The sequence below is a fragment of the Mauremys reevesii genome, linkage group 7, assembly GCF_016161935.1.
Source record: "Mauremys reevesii isolate NIE-2019 linkage group 7, ASM1616193v1, whole genome shotgun sequence".
Taxonomy (NCBI): domain Eukaryota; kingdom Metazoa; phylum Chordata; order Testudines; family Geoemydidae; genus Mauremys; species Mauremys reevesii.
Window position 1 is genome coordinate 26,621,966 of NC_052629.1, and position 26,586 is coordinate 26,648,551.

General features: G+C 40.1%; 1 protein-coding gene across 1 annotated transcript in view; it reads left to right on the forward strand.

Annotated features, from left to right (window-relative positions):
* The window catches only part of JAKMIP3 (Janus kinase and microtubule interacting protein 3), a 130,302-nt gene that overhangs the window by 97,337 nt on the left and 6,379 nt on the right, over positions 1-26,586 (forward strand). The window contains exons 13-21 of the mRNA XM_039483043.1: positions 1,475-1,603; positions 7,554-7,637; positions 16,061-16,123; positions 19,615-19,713; positions 20,823-20,921; positions 21,016-21,075; positions 24,478-24,543; positions 25,032-25,100; positions 25,192-25,269. Coding sequence (XP_039338977.1) covers positions 1,475-1,603; positions 7,554-7,637; positions 16,061-16,123; positions 19,615-19,713; positions 20,823-20,921; positions 21,016-21,075; positions 24,478-24,543; positions 25,032-25,100; positions 25,192-25,269 — 747 coding nt within the window. The remainder of the gene's footprint in view (positions 1-1,474; positions 1,604-7,553; positions 7,638-16,060; positions 16,124-19,614; positions 19,714-20,822; positions 20,922-21,015; positions 21,076-24,477; positions 24,544-25,031; positions 25,101-25,191; positions 25,270-26,586) is intronic.

Sequence of the window (26,586 nt, forward strand, 5' to 3'; positions counted from 1 at the left end):
TGGCCAAATACCACTTGTATTTTGAAGATTATTCCCCAAAGTACATTCAGATAAAGTCAGTGCGTGTTTTCAGAATCTCATGTCAGATCTATGTACCATTACCTGTCTCTAGGCTCCAGCAAGAACCTTGCTACAGAAAAAAACAAGCCCCGTGATAGTGAACTATGTTTTTACAGCATCTGATTCTTTAATAGCTGCATTGTGTCAATCAGCCCTTCATCATCTGTTTCACAGTTTAATTGCAGATTTCTAAAGAAGGGAGTGTAATAATTCATATCTGTCTCATAGCTGTCTCTCTCTCACACACACATAATTTGTGTGTGTGTGTGTGTGTGTGTGTGAGAGAGAGAAATATGAATCTGTTGATTCATTTTTAATACACGCATTGAGCAAATACTTCTCCCTGTTCCTATAGCATGAAATTCACTCATGTGCAGACAGTTGGCTCAAGTTCTGTGCACCACTGAAGTTGGATATAAGCCTTCAAAATAGCCCTGGCTGTTGCACAGAGTGAATTTCATTCATATCGAATTCATTATATTGATGAACCATACTAATGTATTACAGCATTAAAGCAGAATAGGTAAAGAAGATCAACAAGACGCACTGAAGATCCACATCTCTCATTTGGTACATCTATACTGAAATAAAAGACCGGCAGCATAGCCAAGGTTGCCCCGGATCAGCTGACTTAGTCTTGCAGGGTTCAGACTGCGGGGCTAAAAATTGCAGTGTAGGTGTTCGACTCGGGCTGGAGCTTGGGCTCTGTAACTCCATGAGGGGGGTGGGTCTCCGAGCCCAGGCTCCACCCCAACTCCAAACATCTGCACTGCATTTTTTAGCCTCACAGCCCGAGCCCGGTGAGCATAAGTCAATTGACCCTGGCTCTGAGACTCAGTGCCATGGGCTTTTTTTTTATTGTAATGTAGACGTAGCCATTGACTTCAGTGGTATCTATGGATGCTCAGTGTCTCTGAAAATCAGGGCATCCATTCACTATTCACTCCTTGGTCTTTGTCTCATTGGAAGAACATGGTACCAATGCAAATGTCACATATTAATTCAGAAATGCCATTGGCACATCACCAGTGGTGACTGTGTGTGGTGCAGTGATTGAGGGTCAGTTCAAGAGTCATAGTACTTCATGGATGACATACTCTGCATCTTACTGCAAAAAGGAGGAACTTTTCTTCATAATGGTTGTGATCAGCAGTGCTGGTGAGTAGTGCCACCTCTGATAGAAAGATACATCTTTCATTTCAGTGATACATGATATTTTCCTGGAAAGACTGAAATAACTAGAGAGCACTTAAACAAGACCTTATGAACAACACTTGCTAACTTGTATTTTAAAAGTACTATAAATTATTGGCTCTAATGCCACCAACTTCCTTCTTCAGAGAAAATAATATAGGTCTCTGAGATGCTTTCTTTACTTTCAGTTTTGGAAGAATCCATTTTTTTTTCATTTCAGGGCATGGCCAAAGAAGAAACAGAACTGAGATTTCGGCAGTTGACAATGGAATATCAGGCTTTGCAACGAGCATATGCTTTGTTGCAAGAACAGGTCGGAGGAACATTGGATGCAGAACGAGAAGTTAAGGTCTAAATGGCTTATATTACATGAAAATAAAGGATTGCAATTATGTACATTTTTCTAATTTTACATGCTCAGGTTGTTGTGATAACTGATAGGCCAGATCTTTGGCTGGTGTAAATCGGGGTAGTGCCATTGAAGGTCAAGAAGCTATGTCAGTTTACACCAGCTGAGGATCTGGTCTGTAGTAGTTTAATATGCATGTATATATGATATAATCATAGGTTTGTAAAGCACCTTTCATTATGATAGGTTCCAAAGTGCTTTTGGACAAAGTAATACACAGGCTAAACTTAGAGATTATGCCACCAACCATTTCTGGGCCAAAACACAGCAACAGTATACAAAAGTTTAGGAGAGGAAGTGAAGGTTACCTTCCAAATAAAATTGCAGATAGACTGTAGATTGAATGAAAGTAATTACTCAGATTGGAATTTGACCAGGATGTCAGAGTGTACTGCACAGACAATTGTGTGTTAGCGGTAGCTGAAAAAGAGTTAAACTGGTTTTCAACATTTTTCAGGAGACCTCTCTCTACCTCCCCCCCACCTTTATTTTCCTTTAATCCTCCTTTAATACCTGTTTGATATTCCTCATGGTAGTGTCTCTCCATAATATTGTCTGCTGTGAATAACTAATGCGTCTACACTGCTATCTCAAATGCAGTGTTGTAATTTATGGTCTGTAAAAGCAGTCAGATTTCCATTCTCTTACACTGAAGTGCTGATTGCTGAAGAAACCATGGCTAATGCATTTATATTTTTATACCACTGATCAGCTTACAAGAGTGTCAAGCAGAATATTTTATGGAAAATTAAGCTCCCTGTCGGTAAAAATCTATTACCAATATTCTTAAATAGTTAATGCCCAAAATTCAAACCTGGATTTACTGAGATTACATGATTCTGAATAACGTTTTTAAAAGGCTTATAGTTCAAAACGAGATTCATTTTCTTAATTGAATTGCAAAATGTACTATTCCATTGTGCCTTCCTATCTTCCTCCGATGTCCCCTTAGAAAGGCAGTTGCAGCTATCTAATTATCTTGCTTTAATTTACATTATAAATACATATATGTATTGTAATATGAATAAATTATAAAATGCTGGAAGGACAATTAATACAGTCACATTTAATTTTACTATTTGAAAATTGATGGAAAGGATTAGAATATACCCAGTTTGGACAAAGAACAAAATATGTACATATTAATTCTGCTCTGACCTCCACTCTATGCAATCTCATTGATGGAGGTGCACCTACAAGCTCTCAATTTGGCCCTAAATCTATTATGTAAGTGATGGATCAGTCACTTTCACTTTTCATAAGCACATTGTTCCAGGAGAATCCAACACAGTCTTAGGGTAAAATGGCCACATTAGCAACAAGTTTATTAAAATTATAAAAAGTGTTGAATATTAGTACAACCATGAATATTTCCTACATCAGTGTGGTATTCTGATTGCTTTCCCAACCCATAGGCAATCCCTTGAGACAAATTAAACATGAAACAGATAACCCCACATTCCCCTGCTTGAGTTCTAAGATTGAATCAATATTTTGGCTTTCAAGACCTGGTCATCTAGCTAATGTTTCATTTCCACTGAATAACTTAAAGTAATGGGTAGGTAACTCCACAGCAGCCTACACTGCTAGGTTTCTCTAATGTTCTTGCAAGTAGACTAATCCCTTGTCTCTCAGATAGCCAGATTGAGAGAGAGGTATCCTCTCACTCTATTTGCTCTGTGAAACAGTTTTAGAAATTAATCTTCTTTAAGGTTTGCTTGCTATTTGTTCTGACATAGCGGAAGTTGCAAACATTAAGAAAGTGATGGTAAAACAAGAAGCAATTACAAACATGAAATAATTCAATGTTTCCCAATACAAAACAAAAATGAAGGAAAATTCACCCAGATAATGCAAACAATTAAATAAGGCAATTTATACTGACAACAAAATATAATTACAAGCTTTCGGTGTTAACTGGCTAACTACCTGCCTTGGTGGATTTATAGATGGGGAAAGTTTCCTGGGGTGTAAGGTACAAAAGGAGCAGAAGTGGTCTTTTCCTCATGCTGCTACTGCTGTCTGCAACCTGCCCAACCACATTTATAGGCCACCAACCTACCCTTGTTCTCATCAGAGCAATCCTATGATCCAAAAGGTACCTTGCCTGAAGTAGAGGTTGAGGGTACAATGAGAACCCTCAATGGCTTTACAATTGAGTTCCTCTTAATGGTAAACTTTTTTTAACACAGATTCTGTTATCTGCAACTAGCCAGTTCCAGTTAAACAATATATTCTCAGTTTATACTTGGGTAATTTTGCTATTGCCTTGGGAAGAAGCAGTACAATATCCATGGAGATAAGTGCTTTCCAGAGTCCTGTTGCAAGTAAAATGGGCAACTTTTCTTTAAAACATAAACTGAAAAACTTTTTGCCAACCAATATTTCAGTTCTGGGGTCTCTGTTGTGCCTGCAAGACCTGATGGCAATGCTAATATTTAGTATAAGCAGCAATAGTCCTTGCTTTATTTTTTAACTGTTAGTGGGGACATCGGCTGAGTAGGAAGAAGTGAACCCTGAACCCAGGTCTTGGCATTAAAGCAGAGGAGGAGTTGAATTTGGATCATTTTGTTTTCAGATGTGTTTCTTTATAGTTTTTAAATCTATATATGCTCTAAAATTCACTTACTCTGAAAATATATATTCTCAACCAAACTGAGTGCAGGAATAAACAAGAGTTGCCTTCATGTATGTTGAGAAGCTAGCAAAAAGCCAACTACAAGCTCATCTAATTAACACTAATGTTCTAGACTTGGTACAATCTGGATTCAGGCCAGGACACAGAACTGAAACCATTTTAGTGGCACTGATGGATGATTTCCTCTTGTCAATGGTTAGAGGACAGATATGCATTGTCATCCTACTGGACCTCTCTGCAGCATTCTACACTGTTGACCATGAGAGTCTGCTGTTTCACCTAAGAGAAGTGTCAGGGATCCAAGGTAATGTACTAAAATGGGTTGTCTCCTTCCTGGAAGGATGGTGCTAACAAATAGTGATGGGAAACTGCAGCTCCACTGCTAGATCCCGTACTTGTGGAGTTCCACAATGATAAATTCTCTTTCCAGTCTTTCTCAACATCTGCATGCAACCATTAGGTGAACTGGTCCGATGGCACAAAGACTCAAGTGTCGGCAATATGCAGCAGATACACAATTCTGTCTATCCTTCACCACATATGATCACTACCACCAAGATGGCCTAGTGCTTGGATGAGATCAGCACTTGGATAAAGTACAGCTGCTTGAAGCTGAACCCAGGCAAGAGAGAGGTGATGCTGATAGGCAAAGTGAAGTATTTTAAAGAGCTTGCAACCATAGTGCAGTCTCCTTTGCTTGAAGATACACACCCACAATTGGTCAATTCAGTCCAGAGTCTAGTAATATTCTTGGATTTCTCACTGACACCGAGCTCTCACATATCAGCATTTGCAACTAATGCTTTCTACCATCTCTGCTTGACTAGGAAACTCTGTCCCCTCCTGGTGGATGAAGACCTGGTCTCAGTTATACATGCATTTATCACCTCTCAGCTGGATTACAGCAATACGATATAAACTAGGCATGAAGCCTTCAGTATTTAGGAAACTCCAAATAGTTCAGAATGCTGTAGTGCATCTTTTGAGCAATACAGGCTACCAAGAACATATCAAATCTGTGTTCTTCTCCCTACCTTGGCTTCCCATAGACTAGGGCTTCAGTCCTTATCTTCAAAGCACTCATTGGTATGTGCCCAGAGTATCTAAAATATCATCTAAAGCTCCAAGACAAAGAGTGTGGTCAGCAACTTCACTCCTCAGGCACAATAGAATTCTCAACATTAAGAGTAAAGCTCACCTCTGCAGGAGACTTAACTTTTCTGAGGCAGTCCAAGATTGTGTAATGAACTCCCCTCAAAAGTAAGGACAGTCACAATCCTCGCCACTTTCCACTTCAAGTGCAAAAAGTATTTCTTTGGTCTTGCCTTCTCTAATATAAACACAGAAATGGATCTATTAAAAAAGACACGCCTACCAAAAGAAGACACTCAACTACACATACTTTTCCCCCTGGAAAGAGAATGAGAGAACAAATAACGTGACAGATGTGTAGTCATGTTGCTTAAGGCACTACTGCAAGTGCTCAGATACTATGGTGAGGAGCACAGTATAAATATCTATATAGAATAGAATAGAATGCCATTGTGGTAGAATACACTGTTGTATTCATACCATACACACTATTGTAATCTTTGTACAAAATATGCCATGTAAGGTATCATTTGAAAACTCATAATTTGCTGGTCAAGATTGTCCTGGTAAAATCTGTGTGGCAACATTGTATGTGAAGTTATAAGATTCCCCGGTATGATGTTATTAATTAATACATGTTCCAAATGCCACAGCCCTGGCCAGGCAGAGGTCAGGTCTGTCCTAAACAAAGGAAGGAATGTGTGCTTGCTTTAATTTGCATTTCAGCAGTAAACAGAGTCATCAAGCAGGAAGGGGAAACAAAGGAAGTTCTAAGAGATGAAAAAAGCCATCAGGGAATATTCTTCCACATAGACTCTTTGTCTCCTGGTTCTCGGTTGGAAATGTTTTTCAAGAGGGTGACTGAAACTATAAAAAAGAAGGGACAATCACACAAGATATCCCTCTCTCTCTCCCTGTCCATCACATTCACTGCACTTGAAGAGACAAAGGAAGCAGCTGTTGGATTTTGGGGGAGGGGACCTGACCTAAAGAGTTTGGTCAGTAAGACTGCTGACACCATGTGGCGAGAGAACTTTTGCTTTGAATTTAATGCAGTTTGTTAAGTTAGGCTTCAGTAAGTGTTTTATCTTTATTTTTCTGCCTCATTTCTTACTTAAAATCTATCTCTTTGTAGTTAATGAACTTGTTTTATCTAATCCAGTATGTTCAAGTTGGTATCCGTGTAACTCCAGTTGTGGTAACAAGTTGTGTGTGTATTTTTCCTTTAAAGGAATAATGGACTACATATATTTTTACTGTCCAGGAGAGGGCTGGGTGGTACAGGAAATATGTTTCTGGGGCAAAATCCAGGACTGGGGTGTGTATTGGGGTCACTCTGTAGCATAACCAAGGCAGGTAAGAGCCAAGGTTTGGCTGGCTGGTTGCAGCACACACAGAGACATAGCAGGGAGTGATTTACATTTTGAAAGGGATGATGCAGCTACTCATTAGCCTGGATTGTACCCTGGTATATCACACCCATACATCCATATTTTATGTATAAAGATAGTTTAGAATTAGAATTAGCTTTATTCTCCATAAAATATATACATCACATTTAAAGAAAGGTGTTGGACTGTGAAACTAGCTTTCCATTAGCCTTTGTGCTTGAAATCTACATATACTACAGTTAAACATTTGTGTACTCAAAATTATGGTCATAAATGTAGAGGCTGCTTTTGACAATTTGTGCCATCATATTTGTTGGTCTCTTTTAAATCAGTTTAAAACAACACAAATACAGGTAGAAATCAAGCATGCCTATTAATGTATCTTTCCTCCCATTCTTATGGGAAGACAAATCTCTGTTACTCCATTTGGTTTTTTAAACATCCTGTTTTGACAGAACTGGATAAGGGCAAAAACACTTCTGATCTATGAACAAAGAGTGTAACAAATATTCTAATGTAAGAAGCAATTAATCTTTTGCTGTTTAAGTAGCTAGTTCATTTGAATCTTAAATTATATCTTAACATTGCTGTCCCATCATACAAGTTTTCCTTTTAAAATTGTTAATGATTGGCCCTATCATAAGTACTTCACTGCAAATTAATTCCCCCAAATGTCTTTAATAAATATTTGATATAAGTGTTTAATGTATCTACATTAGCATTTTGGCTTTTAGAGAAAGTTTGATGTATCTTTTCTCACATCCTACAGACGCGTGAGCAGCTCCAAGCAGAAATACACAGATCACAAGCTCAAATAGAGGACCTAGAAAAGGCACTTGCTGAGCAGGGACAGGTAACGTACTCTGAGAAAAATATTAATTACTGCAGTCTCCAACGATAACTTGCTGTTCTGTAAATTTTCTGCAAAAGAAAAATATACTCACATTATAAAGTTTGTCATATATGATAAAAGACAGTAGTATAGTTCAGTTATATACACACGCACAAATATTTTAGGAAGTATCACTTTGATAATACTTCCTAAAATACTTGGCCCTTTATTTAATTACAAAACACATCTATCAAGCAGCAATTGTGTGTCATTATTGACACACTTAAATCCATTTAACTCCCTTGCATAATTATGGGAATCCCCTTCAAACTGTGTATCATTGGATTAGGAGAGATTAATATCACATTATTCAACAAATGAGTTGAATAATTCATTAGAACTGAACATTAAATCCATGCTGTCTAGGGCTGAGTGAATACTGAAAGAAAAATATGTGTGAATCTTTGCAAGCAGGCTGGCTAACCTAGTGAGGAGGGCTTTAAACTAGGTTCACTGGGGGAAGGAGACCAAAGCCCCGAGGTAAGTGGGGATGTGGGATACCGGGAGGAAGCACAAGCAGGAGATTACAAGAGGGGAGGACTCCTGTCTCAGACAGAGAAAGCGGGACAATCAGCGGGTTATCTTAAGTGCCTATACACTAATGCAAGAAGCCTGGGGAACAAGCAGGGAGAACTAGAAGTCCTGGCACAGTCAGGGAATGATGATGTAATTGGAATAACAGAGACTTGGTGGGATAAATCACATGATTAGAGTACTGTCATGGATGGATATAAACTGTTCAGGAAGGACAGGCAGGGCAGAAAAGGTGGGGGAGTTGCGTTGTACATAAGAGAGCAGTATGACTGCTCAGAGCTCCAGTATGAAACTGCAGAAAAACCTGAGTGTCTCTGGATTAAATTTAGAAGTATGAACAACAAGGGTAGTGTCGTGGTGGGAGTCTGCTACAGACCACCGGACCAGGGGGATGAGGTGGACGAGGCTTTCTTCCAGCAACTAACAGAAGTTGCTAGATCACAGGCCCTGGTTCTCATGGGTGACTTTAATCACCCGATATCTGCTGGGAGAGCAATACAGCAGTGCACAGACAATCTAGGAAGTTTCTGGAAAGTGTAGGGGACAATTTCCTGGTGCAAGTGCTGGAGGAACCAACTAGGGGAAAAGCTCTTCTTGACCTGCTGCTCACAAACAGGGAAGAAATAGTAGAGGAAGCAATAGTGGATGGGAACCTGGGAGGCAGTGACCATGAGATGGTCGAGTTCAGGATCCTGACACAAGGAAAAAGGGAAAGCAGTAGAACAGAGACCCTGGACTTCAGAAAAGCAGACTTCGACTCCCTCAGGGAACTGATGGGCAAGGTCCCCTGGGAGAATAACATGACGGGGAAAGGAGTCGAGGAAAGCTGGCTGTATTTTAAAGAATCCTTATTGAGGTTGCAGGAACAAACCATCCCGATGTGTAGGAAGAAAAGTAAATATGGCAGGTGACCAGCTTGGCTTAACAGTGAAATCCTTGCTCGTCTTAACACAAAAGAACAAGGAAGTGGAAGATTGGACAAATAACCAGGGAGGAGTATAAAAGTATTGTTCAGGCATGCAGGTGTGAAATCAGGAAGGCCAAATCACACTTGGAGTTGCAGCTAGCCGGAGATGTTAGGAGTAACAAGAAGGGTTTCTTTAGGTATGTTAGCAACAGGAAGAAAGTCAAGGAAAGTGTGGGCCCCTTGCTGAATGAGGGAGGGAACCTAGTGACAGAGGATGTGGAGAAGGCTAGTGTACTCAATGCTTTTTTTGCCTCTGTCTTCACAGACAAGGTCAGCTCCCAGACAGCTGCACTCTGCAGCACGGTATGGGGAGGAGGTGACCAGCTCTCTGTGGAGAAAGAAGTAGTTCGGGACTATTTAGGAAAGCTGGACGAGCACAAGTCCATGGGGCTGGATGCGCTGCATCCGAGGGTGCTAAAGGAGTTGGCCGATGAGATTGCAGAGCCATTGGCCATTATCTTTGAAAAATCATGGCGATCGGGGAGGTCCCGGATGACTGGAAAAAGCTAATGTAGTGCCCATCTTTAAAAAGGGAAGAAGGAAGATCCAGGGAACTACAGGCCAGTCAGTCTCACCTCAGTCCCTGGAAAAATCATGGAACAGGTCCTCAAGGAATCAATCCTGAACCACTTAAAGGAGGGGAAAGTGATCAGGAACAGTCAGCATGGATTCACCAAGGGCAAGTCATGCCTGACTAACCTAATTGCCTTCTATGACGAGATAACCGGCTCTGTGGATGAAGGGAAAGCAGTGGATGTACTATTTCTGGATTTTAGCAAAGCTTTTGATACAGTCTCCCACAGTATTCTTGCCAGCAAGTTAAAGAAGTCTGGGCTGGATGAATGGACGGTAAGGTGGATAGAAAACTGGCTAGATGGTTGGGCTCAACAGGTAGTGATCAATGTCTAGTTGGCAGCCGGTATCAAGTGGAGTGCCCCAAGGGTCGGTGCTGGGGCCGGTTTTGTTCAATATCTTCATTAACGATCTGGAGGATGGTGTGGACTGCAAACTTAGCAAGTTTGCAGATGACACTAAACTGGGAGGAGTGGTTGATACGCTGGAGGGTAGGGATAGGATACAGAGGGACCTAGACAAATTAGAGGATTGGGCCAAAAGAAATATGATGAGGTTCAACAAGGACAAGTGCAGAGTCCTGCACTTAGGATGGAAGAATCCCATGCACTGCTACAGACTAGGGACCGAATGGCTGGTTAGCAGTTCTGCAGAAAAGGACCTAGGGGTTACGGTGGATGAAAAGCTGAATATGAGTCAACAGTGTGCCCTTGTTGCCAAGAAGGCTAATGGCATTTTGGGTTGTATAAGTAGGGGCATTTCCAGCAGATCAAGGGATGTGATCATTCCCCTCTACTCAGCACTGGTGAGGCCTCATTTGGAGTACTGTGTCCAGTTTTGGGCCCCACACTACAAGAAGGATGTGGATAAATTGGAGAGAGTCCAGCGAAGGGCAACAAAAATGATTAGGGGGCTGGAGCACATGACTTATGAGGAGAGGCTGAGGGAACTGGGATTGTTTAGTCTGCAGAAGAGAAGAATGAGGGGGGATTTGATAGCTGCTTTCAACTACCTGAAAGGGGGTTCCAAAGAGGATGGATCTAGACTGTTCTCAGTGGTAGAAGATGACAGAACAAGGAGTAATGGTCTCAAGTTGCAGAGGGGGAGGTTTAGGTTGGATATTAGGAAATACTTTTTCACTAGTAGGGTGGTGAAGAGCTGGAATGGGTTACCTAGGGAGGTAGTGGAATCTCCTTCCTTAGAGGTTTTTAAGGTCAGGCTTGACAAAGCCCTGGCTGGGATGATTTAGTTGGGTTTGGTCCTGCTTTGAGCGGGGGGTTGGACTAGATGACCTCCTGAGGTCCCTTCCAACCCTGAGATTCTATGATTCTATGATTCTATGAATGTTCATTCATTTGCATAAAGAGAACTTTAAATTTGTGAATGTGAAAATTATACACTAAAAACCTGAATCAAAGAGTTATGCTCATCCACTCATGGAATACACTGTGTTTCCTGGGGAATAGACTTATTAAGGATTATTTGCCAAGCTTTACTATTGTCAAACCTCATTTTTATAACCACGGAGAACAACTTCTTTGCTCGGAATTTTAAAAATATTTTAGTCTCATACATGAGACAAACTCTACAACATTCAGATATACATCATTCAGAGATAAGAAGCAGAAAGATACTCCAGTAGTTAGGACATTAGTCTAGAACCTCAGAGACCCTGGTTCAGTTCATATTTTGCCATAGTCTTCCTATGTGACTTTGAGCAAGTTGGTTAGGGCCAGGTATTTAAGCACCTAAAGATTCAGATAGGCATCTAGTGGCACCTACTTGCCTTTGAAAATCCCATTAGGTACCTATCTCTATTTTTAGTTTCCTAAGTATCTTTAAAAATCTGGCGCTTCATTCTTCAGGTCCCCATCAGTAACATGGGGATAATAGCACTTCTCTACCTCACAGAACTGTTGTGAGGCGCTCAGATACTACAGTAATGGGGGTTATATAAGTGCCTAAAATAGATAGGTAAAATTTCAGAAGAGATACATAGCATATATGGAACATTCTAGCATTTAACCATGGAGCTGCATGGGCAGTAGAACTAGCATGTGCATTCAGTCTCACTGGTGGTGCTTAAAAGCAAGGAAACTGTTGCACACCTAACGGAGGGCTCCATTCTGAAGTCCTCAGGCAGCATAATCAGTCGTATAATTATGGGTCCAAATTTATTTTTATAACTGTTTATTTTTATTTTAAAAGGTATTTATGGGAAAGTGCACAGGTAAACTTACAACTAAGCACACACGATAAAATTCACCCCTGAGCAACAGACCAGAACAGGGGCTATATACCACTTAAGTCCCACCAAGCACTATTAAATATGATTTATTTTAAAGCAATCTCTACTGCTTTTATTCTCCATCTCTCACAAAGCAAACTACCGAGGGATAGATTTGCTTCTGATATCTATTTGAAAATGTGTTTGTCATATGTACTGAAAAAGGCCTGTAGCAAAGAGGAAAGATGATTATATCTTGGCATACAGGAAAATAGTCCATGTTTTAAACTCATCATTTCAAAAAAATAAGTATTTTAGAGATTTTACATCTACCAGACTACCAGCATGCACAATGTCTGTGAAAAGAAATTCAAAGGACATTTGAAGGAAAAATGTTCACCTCAATACAAACTAATGTTCTAACTTAACATGAGTAAAAATAAGCTTTTCCCTCTAATGGTTTTCTTTGCAGAGATTGTTGCTTTGTTAAATGGAGGAGAAAAGCAGCTCTTACATTAGAAAAGCAGTTCCTAGGCTGTTTAACAGGAGCAGTGAGCACACATGTTGGTACAGACTGTGTACATTATCAAGCAAAGAGATGACAATTAGTGTGCAAAAGCTTTTCCTCTTTTTTTTTTCTTTTTTCAAAATCTTACATGAATTTGTTCATGCAATGGAGCTGGTTTAGAATGCTTATTGTGCAACTATGTATAGTTTTGCACAAAATGTCTGTGTTTTCAATTCAAATAATCAGTTAAGTAGCTTTTACAAAAAGAGTAAATTAACATACAATTTTATTTTATATACACAAAGTTCCCTCCTGAAAATTTACCTCCAAATGATTTACATATTATTCTTGTAGGATTTCATCAAGCTCTCATTGAAATCAGTCGTAATATTGCCATTGACTTTAATGTACAGTCAAAACATGTTTTCAAATGTGTTATTTCTCTCTTTGATTTGCTAATGGGTACACTTAAACAATTTTCACTTCTTGAATCACTGCTGAATGTCTGGCCTTGCATGATTGACTTATTTAAAGGGAGGTTCTGCACTTACCATCTTTAGTCTAGCCTGGTGATTTCATCCTCCACACCCTCCATGATGCTTGGGCTTGGGTCTAATATTATTTCCATTGATTGTTGACATTCTAGTGCCTGGCCTATTCTGCATTATTAAATGAGCAGGTTCAGATAACTTACATCCAAGAGTTTAAAAAGAGCTGGCTGAGTAGCTCCCTGGACTGTTAATGCTGATTTTCAATAAGTTTTGGTGCACTGTGGAAGTTCTGGAAAACTAGAAGCCAGCTAAGGGGTAAACAGGATGACTTGGGTAATTATAGGGTTGTCAGCCTGACTGATTCCTGGCCAGTTAAAGGAGCAGCTAATACAGGACTTGATTAAGAAAGAATTAGAATCAACTGGGGTTTATGGGCTAGATCCTGTCCAACTAACTTGATATTTTTTGATGAGATTACAAGTTTGGTTGATACAGTGTTGACATAATATACTTAGACTTTACTAGGCAGTTGACCTGGTACTACATAATATTTTGTTTAAAAAATTAGAACAGTATAAAATTAACAGGACATACTGTTATGGGGTGATTTGTTTTGTCAGCAGGCCTATTGGTCTGGGCCTCTAACTCCAGTCCTTCTGTCAGTGTTTAGTGGGGATGTCTGGGTGGTCAGCAGGCCCCTCAGTAGAAGCTTCTTCTTCTGTCACTGTAGAGTGGTGCTCCTCCAGGAAATGGCTTCTTTCTTCCCACCCCACACCTGGGGCTCCTGAAGCTCCTTTGTCCTGGTTTTTTCCCAGGAGCATGCTGGGCAGTGCCTAAGTGTGGGGGCTACATGGCCCACTACTGCTCCAGCCCTTACCCTGTCTCTGCCTTAGTGTGGAGTTTGTAAACCCATCGTAAAGACATTAAATGAATTAAAAACTGGGTAAGTGATAGGTCTCAAAATGTAACTGTAAATGGGGAATTTTCATTGAGCAGGTGTTTCTCCAGGGAGTCCTCAGGGATAGGTTCTTGGCCCTATGCTATTTAACATTTTTATCAATGACTTGGAAGAAAATATTAAATCATCACTGATCAAGTTTGCAGATGACATGAAAATAGAGGAAGTGGTAAATAATGAAGAGGACATGACTGGTCACTGATACAGAGTGCTTGCATTTTAATATGGCTAAATGTAAATGTATACATCTAGAAACAAAGCATGTAGGCCATACTTATAGGACAGGGGACACTATCCTGGGAAGCAGTGACTCTGAAAAAGATTTGGGGGTCATGGTGGATAATCAGCTGAACATGAGTTCCCAGTGTGACTCTGTGGCCAAAAGAGCTGATGCGATCCTGGGATGTATAACACAATCCAATGGCTGGAAGCTGAAGCTAGATAAATTCAGACTGGAAATAAAGCATACATTTTTAAGAGTAAGGGTAATTAATCACTGAAACAATTTAGCAAGGGTCATGGTTAGGGCTCCATGTTTGTCATGGAGGTTGCAGAAGTCACTGATTCCATGACTTTCCGCGACCTGCGTGACTTCTGCAGCGGCCGGTGTGGCTGACCCCCAGGGCCACCCAGGTGACAGCCACACCAGCCATTGCTGGAGCAGCCCTAGGGCTAGCAGTGGCTGGTGTAGCTGGCCCGGGGTCTGCCTGAGCAGCGGTCCCTGGGGTGGCCAAAGCAGTCACCGTTGGCGGCCCCTGGAAGCAGTCCCCAGGTGGCCAGAGCTTCGGCGGCTCCTAGCAGCTGTTGCTGTTAGCCTCGCCCCTCCTCCCAGCAGCAGTCTTTTAGAAGTTCTTTTATCAGCTCAGGTTTGGCTTTTACAGCCTTTATTCCCTTCTTACATCCCTGGAGTTTTCACAGATTTTAAACCCCTCCCCATATGAAATAACCTGGAGAAACCTTCAATAAACTGGAAATTCCACCTCCTAAAGCTCCCTCATCAATATCCTGGCACACCTTTAGTGTGTGATTCTCCTCCATGTGGACTACCCAATGAGAATAGGTTCTCCATGTTCTGGCTCTTTAAAAGGTGCCTATGGAAAAAAGATAAATTACCCACTCCCCATTTTCTCCCCCTGCTATTCAGTCTTTGGAATCCTATCTGCCTGCATTTCTTCCTGAAAATGTTTCTGATGTATCTTCCAAAATTGGAGGACTCAGCAAACTACTGCCATGCCGTCCAACGGGAAGGAAGAAGAGAACTGGCTACATCAGCCTAGGAGTAGAATTTCCATAATAGCCCTCTATTCAATAGCCCCCACCCCTTCAGGTAGGGCTGAAGGAAGGTCCCCCAGATATTAAAAGTGATGGAATATAGTGGGTCCTCCATCATTATCATTCAGTTACAAACTTCTTCAAAAGATGGAATGAATCATTACAAAGACCTGAATTTTGTAGGAAAAAGAAATTTTGATTTCTATTTTCAGCAGATTGAAAAATTAATTCAAAACATGCTCTATATATGGTGCCTTGAGAGAATAATTATGAAGATATTTATTATTATTATTAATCACTCACATAGGATTTTTCAAAGGGATTTACAAACTTTAACTATAAGTGATCACTTGCTTGCCAGCTCAGCCCGCATCAATGATCTCAGTGAGCAACTAATGTTCCAATTATTTTCCCCCATTTCAATCCAATAAAATAATTCATCCATCTAAAAATAAGATTTATCTTTGTTAATCTTGGGAAGCATGGAAATCAAAATACAATAATTGCTATTATCTGTTTATTAAATTATTGTAATGGAGGTGCCTAACTTCTCGCTTTTATTGCAATCATCATTCATTTCATTGATTGACAGGATTTTTCATGTTTATTTCTGTTAAATTGGAGAATTTTTATTCCAATTACATTTTAAAAAACAAAATACTATGTTAAAAGAACTTTAAGATGCAAAGTCAAGCACTCAAAAAAGTAAGGAAATGTCAGAATTAAGGTTGCCTGTTAAATTTTAATTCAGCCCACTTCTGTGTATGGATTATGATACAGTCTTTAATTACATGATCATATACTATGGCAACACTGTCAGTTTCTCCTATAATATTAATCATTTATATTTTAAGGACATGAAGTGGATTGAGGAGAAGCAAGCATTATATAGAAGAAATCAAGAACTTGTAGAAAAGGTATTTATTCTCAGCATTTCTATTCCTACATTTAATATATTTTTAATTATATAAATAAAAAGAGATTAAGGAAGGGTGAGGTTGGGCTGCCATGTACTGTGGCTGGGAAGGAGATTAAAGATAATCTAGATGTGTTCAAAAACTATAAATGAATGCTTTGCCTCAGTTTTCAGTAAAGATGCTAATATGGTACATGTGCATTAAGGCAGTACGGCTGATGAAATGAGTGTCTAGAAATCAAAACGATCACATCTGAGATGGAAGAAAAGAGCATAATGTGCTCAGATCAAGGGGAACAGATCATTTCCATCCCAGAATACTGAAAGAACTGACTCAAGAGATTGCTAGTCTGGTAGCAACAATCTTTAATAAATCTGTCTGTCTCCCATGTGATTGGAGAACAGCTAAATTAATGCCTATATTTAAGAAAGGGAAAAATGTGATCTGGGCAGTTACAGACCTGTTAGTCTGACCTTAGTGGTGTGCAAGCTTTTAGAACAAATTGTGAAGGAAAGAATAATTAAATCATAGAGGTAAGTAGTAAAAGGGATGCAATGCAACATGGGTTTACCAAAGGTCGATAATGCCAGGCTAACCTGAATTCCTTCTTTGAGAAAACACGGATTTTTTTAGAAATTGCAATAGATCAAATATACTTGAACTTCATTAAAGCATTTGACATGGTACCATATCGGAAATTATTTGTTCAGTTAGAGAAGATGGGAATCAATACATAATTGTAAGGTGAATAAGGAATTGGCTAAAGGAGAGAAGGTGATGGGTTGTGCTAAAAGATGAATTATCAGACTAGAAAGAGGTTACTAGTGGAGTTCTTTGAAGATTGGTCTTGTGACCATCCTTAGTCAATATTTCTGCACAAAAGGTAGGATGAGCTAATGAAATTTGATGGTGATACAAAGTTGGGAGGAATTGTCAATACAGAGGAGGATCAGAATATTGTATAGGAAGATCTGGATGATTAAATTCATTAGTACAAAGTGAAAGGTCATGCTCTAAGGGCCTAATAATAAGAATTTTTGTTGCAAGCTGGGGGCTCATCAGTTGGAAGTGACAGAGGAGGAAAGAGACCTGGATGTGTGGGTCAATCACAGGATGACTGAGCCACCATTGTGATGTAGCTATGAAAAAAATGCAATCCTAAAATGTACTAGGTGAGGCAATTCTAGTACAGATAGAGACATATTAATGCCATTGTACAAGGCGCTGATAAGACCGCATTTGGAATATTGGGTACAATTCTGGTCTTCCATGTTCATGAAAGAGTAAATTAAATAGGAACAGGGGAATGGAGGACCTATCTTCTGAGAGGATACTGGAAGAGCTTGGCTTGTTTAGCCTAGCAAAAAGAAAGCTTAGATGGGATATGACTGCTTTCTATAAATACATTAAGGGAGTAAATACCAAGAAGGCTAAAGAGTTATTTAAGCTAAAAGAAAATGTAGGCACAAGAACAAATGGATACAAACTAGCCACAAACAAATTCAGGATGGAAATTAGAAATAGGTTTCTAGCCAGCAGAAGGGTGAGGTGCTGGAACACCCTCCTACTAGGAGCTGGGTGCAGGAACGGGGGCAAACAACTAAATTAGTTTTAAGAGAGAGCTAGACAAATGTAGGCAGGGCCGACTCCAGACCCCAGCGCGCCAAGCGCGTGCTTGGGGCGGCATGCTGCAGGGGGCGCTCTGCCGGTTGCCGGGAGGGCGGCAGGCGGCTCCGGTGGACCTCCCACAGGTGTGCCTGCGGAGGGTCTGCCAGTCCTGCGACTCCGGTGGGGCATCCGCAGGCATGCCTGCGGGAGGTCCACCGGAGCCGCGGGACCGGCAAGCGGCAGAGCGCTCCCCGCGGCGTGCCGCCGTGCTTGGGGCAGTGAAATTGCTAGAGCCGGCCCTGAATGTAGGAATGCAATTGTATGATGGGATAGTTTGTGATGGTAAAAGACAGATCTCCAAAGCCCTGCATTCACTTCTGCTTTATGTCTTATGTTCCTAATGCTCATGTTTCAGACAGCCACTGGTTGGGTCAGGAAGGGATCCCCCCAGTGTATTCTGGGAGGGTTTTTTTATCTCCTCCCTCTGAGCATCAGGGGTGGCCACAGCTGGAGATAAGACATTCGACACGGTGGGCCAGGGCTCTGAAGTGACATCAGTCATTCTCTCTCTCAGGTGCCTGTCTGGCTGGTTCTTGTTCACATGTTCAGAATCTAATTGATCACCATATGTGGGGTCAAGAAGGAATTTTACCCTGGTCAGCTTGGCAATGACCTTGGGAAGTTTTTGCCTTCCTCTGCAGCATGTGGGTTGTTGCCAGGATTATCTGGATTATCTCTGACTGTGACAAATAATAGTCTAGTTTCCTGTGGGTTGTAATACTTTGGCCTCATTTCAGTTGCTGGATTTAGTGTGTGGGTGTTGGTAGCCTGTGATATACAGGAGGTCAGACCAGATGATCTAGTGGTCCCTTCTGGCCTTATACTCTGTATTTGTAGAAGCTTAAGGAATGCATGTGGTTTGTTAGTATTATTTAAGTACCACTGTAAAATGTTTTTAAAGTATTCCACACAGCTCTAATTGGAACAATTTTCATATAGTAATATCTTCATCATGCCACAATTCAGAAGGATTGATAAGGTCATTTTATGGAGCTCTTCACCCGCTTTAGAACTCCTTGAAAAGGGGAACTAAGGGGATGGTCACTCCGGGGAGTGGCTTCTGAATTTCCCACACCCCTGGTCTATTTACTCAGCAATCCCTTCATTTCATTCAGTGTATTAGGCTGTGCAGAGAATATTCCTACTGTGGACTTGTAATCGGGAGCAGCGCCAGAGTTTCTGGTGCCCTAGGCAGAATTCGAGGGGTGCGCGGGAGCTTCCGGTTCCACTCCCGTCGCGCCGCCGAAGAAGGACCTTCTGCCGAAATGCCGCAGGCGACAGCAGCAGTCACTGAGCTGCTCAATTGCCTGCCACTGGTTTCTGCGGCACGTCGGCAGAAGGTCCTTCTTCGGCGGCGCAACAGAAGCGGAACCGGAAGCTCCCGTGCGCCCCGTGGGGAGCGCACAAAATGCCGCCCCCGAATCCTGGTGCCCTAGGTGACCGCCTAGGGTCTCCTAATGGAAGCGCCGGCCCTGCTTGTAATACATATACAGGTCTTGAGTCTGCATCCGTACCCACTTTGAGTAGTACTTTACACAGCAAGTCATCTAATTAAAAACAGTGTAAAGGTTGGAGAATTAAGCCCTTACTGATCAATCCTGTTCCACTGTGTCTAGGATGCTATCCGAGCTGTGGAATACAGAATTACACCTTGGGCCCAGAAGATTTGTAGAGTGACCTTGAAGTGTCACTGAATCCAGAATGTTTGCTTTTAAGCCATGAGCATTGCCCAGAGATGCTGAATTCTTAACAGATTTAGGATTTATACAAAAGTTAAATGAACCATCAGACTTTGTTTTTTAATATTTAATTTTATTTTTCAGATAAAACAAATGGAAACAGAAGAAGCTCGGTTAAAACATGATGTTCAGGATGCTAAAGATCAGAATGAACTCCTGGAGTTCAGAATATTGGAGCTTGAAGTAAGCAACTGTTATCTATACAACCGTTGTCACGCTTTCTGCATTATGTTGTCTAAGGCTAGAAGGCAGTCAAACTTGAGGAACCCCTTTGCTTTTATACTGAAGATGAGCTCTTCATTAAAAGTGACATCAATGACTGGTACACAGTGATACTAAATGAGGATTAAAAATACCCCAGAGGAACAGCATATCAAAATTGACTAATACTGATTTCTACCTGTCTTCCCGCATACGTTTTTTAAAGATCTTAACCTTTATACTCTAGTTAGAGCCGAATTTATGTCACAGATGACTTTTTTACTCTGCTGTTCTTCCACTATACCTGTTTTAAAATTTAACAAGTGAAGCAAAATCAAAACTTAACACAGAGAACAATAATTATTAAGGAGTTTTTAGTTGTGATTTCTAAAAAACATTCAGCAATGTATTGTTATTGTTCAACATGCAGATCAGGGACATTGCATGGCCCTTCACATTGTACTCATTCTGGTGAGCTTTTTTTTTTTTTGGTCACACAGACTTTTTGCAGAATTCATGGAGAGCCTGGACCTTCAACCCTTGATCAACACTGCTGGTTTGCAGCATTTGTCAGACAGCACAGGCAGTAATATCCCAAACAGATGTCACTTACATTCCTTTGGATTTAAACACATCCAGGCTACCCAAATGTAGCCCACTTACATAGCCAAAATAATGACTAGACAGTCATGGTTGGTGAAAATTGATGAAGCAGTGTGAAGAAAGCTTGTATTATTACTGTGCAAGCTTGATTTATTTTTTCTGTGGCTAAATAGAGATCTTCACTGCCTGTCAGTCTAGTGAAATCTTCCACAAGCATTACAACTTCTCAGATAAAGAACACTTTTCCCTCTGCATATTAGAATAAATAGCCATAAAAGGCAGAATGAAAGATTTCCCACCTTTTTGTACAGTAAATAGATTCTTATGGATAGTGATACTTACTTATTTATGATGTATTACTTTTTCAGAGTTCGATTTATGGAATGCCCATATTTATAACATATTCTTAATGAAGCTGAAACTTATAGTACAATATGATGGTTAATTTAGAAATTAAATCTCCTTAAATATAATTATTTTTATTTTAGGAGAGAGAAAGAAGATCACCTGCTATCAACTTTCATCACATTCCTTTTACTGAGGGGAAAAGTCCTCTCCAAGTTTACTGTGAGGCAGAAGGTGTAACGGTAAGTAATCCCCTTTCTTAGGATTGCTTCCTCTGAATACCAGGGTAATGCTATATTCTGACTTCTTTTCTGTACTCTTTTCTCTTGTTGTTAGGATATACTAGTAGCGGAGCTAATGAAAAAGTTGGACATTTTAGGGGATAACGCCGTAAGTGTATGTTCCCTTAATAAATTGTGCATGTTTCTGTTAATTATTTGTGCTTTTATTAATGTAACATTAAGACAATCTAGAGCATGGGCTTTTTTTTTTTTGGTTTGTTATTGAGGCACTGGGCTACAGGCAGAATGCTCGCTGCAACTTAACATAATGTATTAATGGGCCTTTCAGGTGTGGCACAAAGCATCTTAATGTTATAACTTGGCTCTTTGATTTTCAATTTCAAATGTTGGTAAAATTCTTTTTAAAAATATGATTTTTCATGAAAGATACTATATCTTTCCATTGTTCATGTGTTCTTTGCTTATTTGCTTACTTGTATTTATTTGATTTTGCATTTTAATAACTGCATTTTAACTTTGTAAGGCACCTTGAGCCTTCGATATAGGCACTTCTAAACTGAAATACATGCATACATACATACATACATGAAATAGAAATAGTTTAAGTATTAGAAAGAAGAGAGGAGGTGGTACTTAATAGTTGTGTGTGGGGGGGAAGCCTTTGCCCACCACTTTAAAATACTTTTCATTTATTTTTTTAAATATTGTTGTCAAACTCCTTTTTTGATACGTTTTTGGATTTTTACATAAAGCCTGAGGTACAGCCTTTAGATGGGTTCACAGTAAGGAGAATGGGGAGGTGAAATTCACCCCCTTAACCCAAGGGTCAAGCTACAGGGCAGTTGCACAGTCTCCCACCCCATTTCTCCACCTGTTAGTCCAGTTGGGCTGAAGTAGCAGCCACACCCTCTTGTTTGGTTGTTCTGGAAACTGGAGTCACTGGATCGGCATAAACATGGATGCATAGTTTCTCACCTGGCCAGTCCCCACTTCTCTGCTCTACTAACATTCTACACCAGCCCTGCAGAGACAAGGTCCATGGTGCAAAGAGGGTTTTTTTCAACTGATCAACATCTAGTACAGCCTCTATGTGGTGTTTAAATGATGTGGAGGGTCTTGTGCTGGTCCTCTGCACCAGGAGTGAATTTCTCACTTACCGACACTGCGTGTAAAAGGTATGCTTGTAGCATGGATGGGGTACCAGTGCTAGCGTTAATCTAGCTAGCACAGGTAACAATACTGGTGTAGATGTGGTGGCATAGGCTTCAGCACAGACTTGCAACCAGAATACATACTCAGGGTCCCTAGAGGGCTTGTTTTTTGAGTTGGCAGCATGAACTGAAGCCCATGCCACTACATGTATCTGTGCTAACTAGATTAAAGCTAGCTAGGTTAAAGCTAACACATGTATGCCTACCTGTACTACAATCACACCTTCATTTCCAGTGTAGCCATATCTTTAGTGCTTGTAGCCAGCAGTACTGCAGTCTTTTCTTTTGCTGAAGCTGAGAAAGGTTTGTTAAAGAAACCTCTATTTAGCTTTTGCAGTAGAAAGTGAGAGTTGAATGTTGCCTCCCTTTTCCTGCGAGGTTCTAATTAGGCCATGTGGGTCATAATTTCTCCATGGGCTGTTGGATCGTTCTCAGGCTACATATACATTGTGAGCTATGGACGTGATTCCCAGTTCATATACTCTCACTTTAAAGACTAACAGATTTATTTGGGCATAAGCTTTTCTGAGCTAGCATGCTAAAAATAGTAGGGTAGCCACAGTAGCATGGGCAGGGTCGGCGCAACCCATTAGGCGACCTAGGCAGTCGCCTAGGACACTAACATTTTGGGGGTGGCGACCGCGGCGGCCGGATCTTCGGCTGCCCCAGTTGTCAGGGGTATTTCAGGGGCAGGACCTTCCGCCGCCTCTGTCGAGGGCGGTATTTCAGGGGCGGGACCTTGCACCGCCTAGGTTGCCAAAAAAAGCTGGCGGGACTCCTGAGCACAGGCAGCAGTGGCATGGGATAACCGCCCCAAGTACATACTCACGAGGTTCAGGCTGGTTTGTGCTGCCCAGATCCAGGATCACAGAATCAAACAGACAGCTGAGATGAGTCAGAAGAGGACTAAGAATGATTATTATTAATAATGGAGTATCCAAGAGTGTATAGACAACTTTACAGACATACAAAAGTTTGAGTTAACTATCTAAGTGCTGATCCTACAACCATGTATGTGAGTAACTTTGCTAACATGAATACTTCCATTGTCTTCATTTGAACTACTCACATAAAGTTACTCACATACATAAATATTTCCAAGGTAGGGCCCTAGGTAGACATATACAGACAAGGGAGGAGACAGAAGGGCAAATACAAGCGAGATTTTTTTTACCATTTTTTGCTCTTATTCTTTCTTATTTTTCTTTATTTATTGTTAAACCCTGACTTATTTGCTCACCATTATTATTGTTTCTTCATAGTACCTACTGATTCCTAGGCTGTTTTTATTTTGTTTCTATTTCTTGTTGATTTTTTTTATTGGTTTTACTGTTACTGGTTTTCTTTTAATGCATAGAAGGGACTGCCAGATGTGAGCAGTCTCATTTAACTCAGTGAACTGCTTATGGACATTGGAGTTTGCAGGACTGGAGCCTTTCCTGTTTTTTGTTCTTTCCTCCAGACATTTTACTTATATTATGAACATGTTGATATTCAGTGTGCAAATGAGTCCAGGCCCAAGATTAGATTGGTGACATCATTGTTGTGCAATGCATGGCCTAATACATCAATGTGACATCACCAGAATGCTTAGCAAAGAACTGAGATGCAGCTTTCAGCACTGGGTGCCCTGTAGCCTTTCTATAATGCTAACTCCATACTGCTGCCCGGCTAACAATGACAAAGAATGTGGTCTGTTAAGGCTTGTGCAACAGAGGCAAAAGCATACAAATAACATGCCAGCTAGATAATATGCAAAATTCTAACCATTTCAAATCCATGAATATTTTAGTTTTTATTTGCAGTTCATAAGTGTAGTTTTAATAATTTAAAGATTGCCAGCAATAAACACACACATGCATATTGATGGTGTGTTCACTTTTAATCAAAATCTGAAGTAAAAAGAAGTTTTTAATTAGACATTTTCAACAACAAAAACTTTTGGGACTTTCATATTTGCTTCTTTTCTTTTCTTTACTATGTGTTGTCTTGTGTAATTGTGCGATTATCCCCAGTTGGGAAAAGAAAGGAAACAGTGCCACTTAAAAAAAATCAGCTGGTATTTGATGTGCCAACAGTTTGTTGGTAAGTGTGAAGTTTTTAAGGAGAATTAGGTGTACTTACATTGTTGTGTATGAGAACTTCTAGGAAATACAGTTTTTTACTATAACAACTCAGCATTAACTTTAAAAATTACAACCATATTCTATATTAAAATATGAATTTTTATTTCATGCAATATTCAAGGAGAGTATTTAACTTTGTATATATTTAATGCAAGCGCTGCCCAAAACCAATACCAAGGCATGGAGGTTTATTGTAATTATATTCTCCTTTTGGTGCAGAATCTGACCAACGAGGAGCAAGTAGTTGTCATACAAGCAAGGACAGTTTTGACACTGGCTGAAAAGGTAAAAACATATACATCCCTAGTAAGTGAAATCATGTTATACAAAGTTTTGCCCATCTCCGAATGAGTTGACTTGAGTATATTAGTAATGTAAATAATTGTTTCTTCACAAAATGGTAGAATTTTTTAAGCACAATTATGCTTCTGTAAAACTTAGTAATTTATGAGGGGAAAATATATATAAAGATAATATTCAGACAGTACCATAATTTATATTAATGCCATTTGAGTTATAAAAGATATATTGCAAGGCTTTGGAAAAGTGTCCATCCCCCAGTCATCAATTTATATAATAATTATCTAATGTGCTTGATACCCACCCCTCTTAGGGGCTTTAAATTAAGTGTATCTCATATGGTATGCTAGAGATGTAAGAAAAGTTTAGTAGAAGAACATGCTCTTTGGCAGAAGCTATGTGCTGCTATTTTGACTCTGGAAACTGATCCATCAAGATTTAGGACTTAATCTCTTGTTATCTTTTATATACAGTGGCTACAGCAGATAGAAGTGACAGAATCTGCACTACAGCAAAAGATGCTAGATCTTGAGAATGAAAAGGTACTATAGGGAGTGTTTTGACAATAAAAGAACAGGCATTCAAGTTGTTGCTAAAGTAATTGAAATAACCTAGTCTTCTTTACATCCTTAGGAGCTATTTAGTAAACAAAAGGGCTACTTGGATGATGAACTTGACTACAGGAAACAGTCTTTGGATCAAGCACACAAGGTAAGAAAAGTCAGTCTTGGTAGACCTATGCTACCTTTAACAAATTACCTTATATAATCCTACAGTCCTTCTGCAAACAGAACTCCCGTTGAGTTCCAGTGGCTGGAAGAGTAGGTAAATTGAATTGTAAGCAAATTATTTAGACCTTGATCCAGCAATGAGCTACATATGGGCAAATCTCGTGCTTGCATGGTGCTCTTTGCAAAATCAGGGCCTTAGATATTCATGTGTTGTTATTATTTATTAATTTGTTTTGTACAAACAGTTTAACATAGCCTAGATTCTAGATTGCAACTGATGGAACAATATTTTGTGAGTATCCTTCTTTCCCTCCAAAAATAAATCTTCTATCTCAGGGTTTATCCCAGGAACCTAGTCTACAAATCACCTAGCTAAAATAGGTTTCCCCCAGCATCTACATTAGGACAAATGTTGAATTTACATCAGGTTTACCTAGCATATATTAGCTAACCCTGACCCCTAAATTTGACCACTTTACTTACTCAGTAAACAGTTTCCTACAATTGTGGTCGTATTTACAGCTGTACTTATAGATTCACACCACTAGAAAAACCAGCTAAACATATTTATGAAGTAAATATTTATACCAATATTTTGCAAAATTATAGCTTTTTCCTGCGCTTTGGGAATTATGTGTATCTTGGACATGGTCATGTCTTCTAAGGGCTGAGAAGAATACTTCAGTCCTCCTTTAAATGTCTAATACATGCTATGGTATGAGAACATTTGGGGGAGCTTTTATTCAATACACTTTTTAGTCCTCTAGGATTTTTTAAGAGCTTGATCTTACCAAGTACTCAGCTTTTCCTGGGACTAACTTCCATGCACAGCATGGAGATGATCCCTGTCAAGAACTGCATATAATAAGCTGCTCTAAACCAGCTCCCTATTTCTGAAGTATTCTGAAAGTGGGCATGTAGTAAAGGGGAAGATTGATTGGCATTGTCCATTACTCCTTTCCCGTCACATATTCCTCAAACTTCCCACAGCATTAAACGAACTAAAGAAAGAATGTTAAGTTATCACAATGACACCACCCACACCAGCTGCAATAGGAAGAAAGTTAGTGTGTTGGTGCTGTTTCTGAGCACAGTTGAGCATATTGTGAGTCAGCTATTGCATTCTCCCAATGCAATCTGTCATAATATTAGGGAAGGAATATCTCAGTGATGGAAGGTCTACAGAGGTCATGGAAGGCCTATAATATTGCAAGCCTGAGAAGTCTCTGTAGTCGGCTCTGGAGAAAATAAATGTAGTTCAGCAACTAATTTATCTGGTGTCCACTATCCAGCTGGT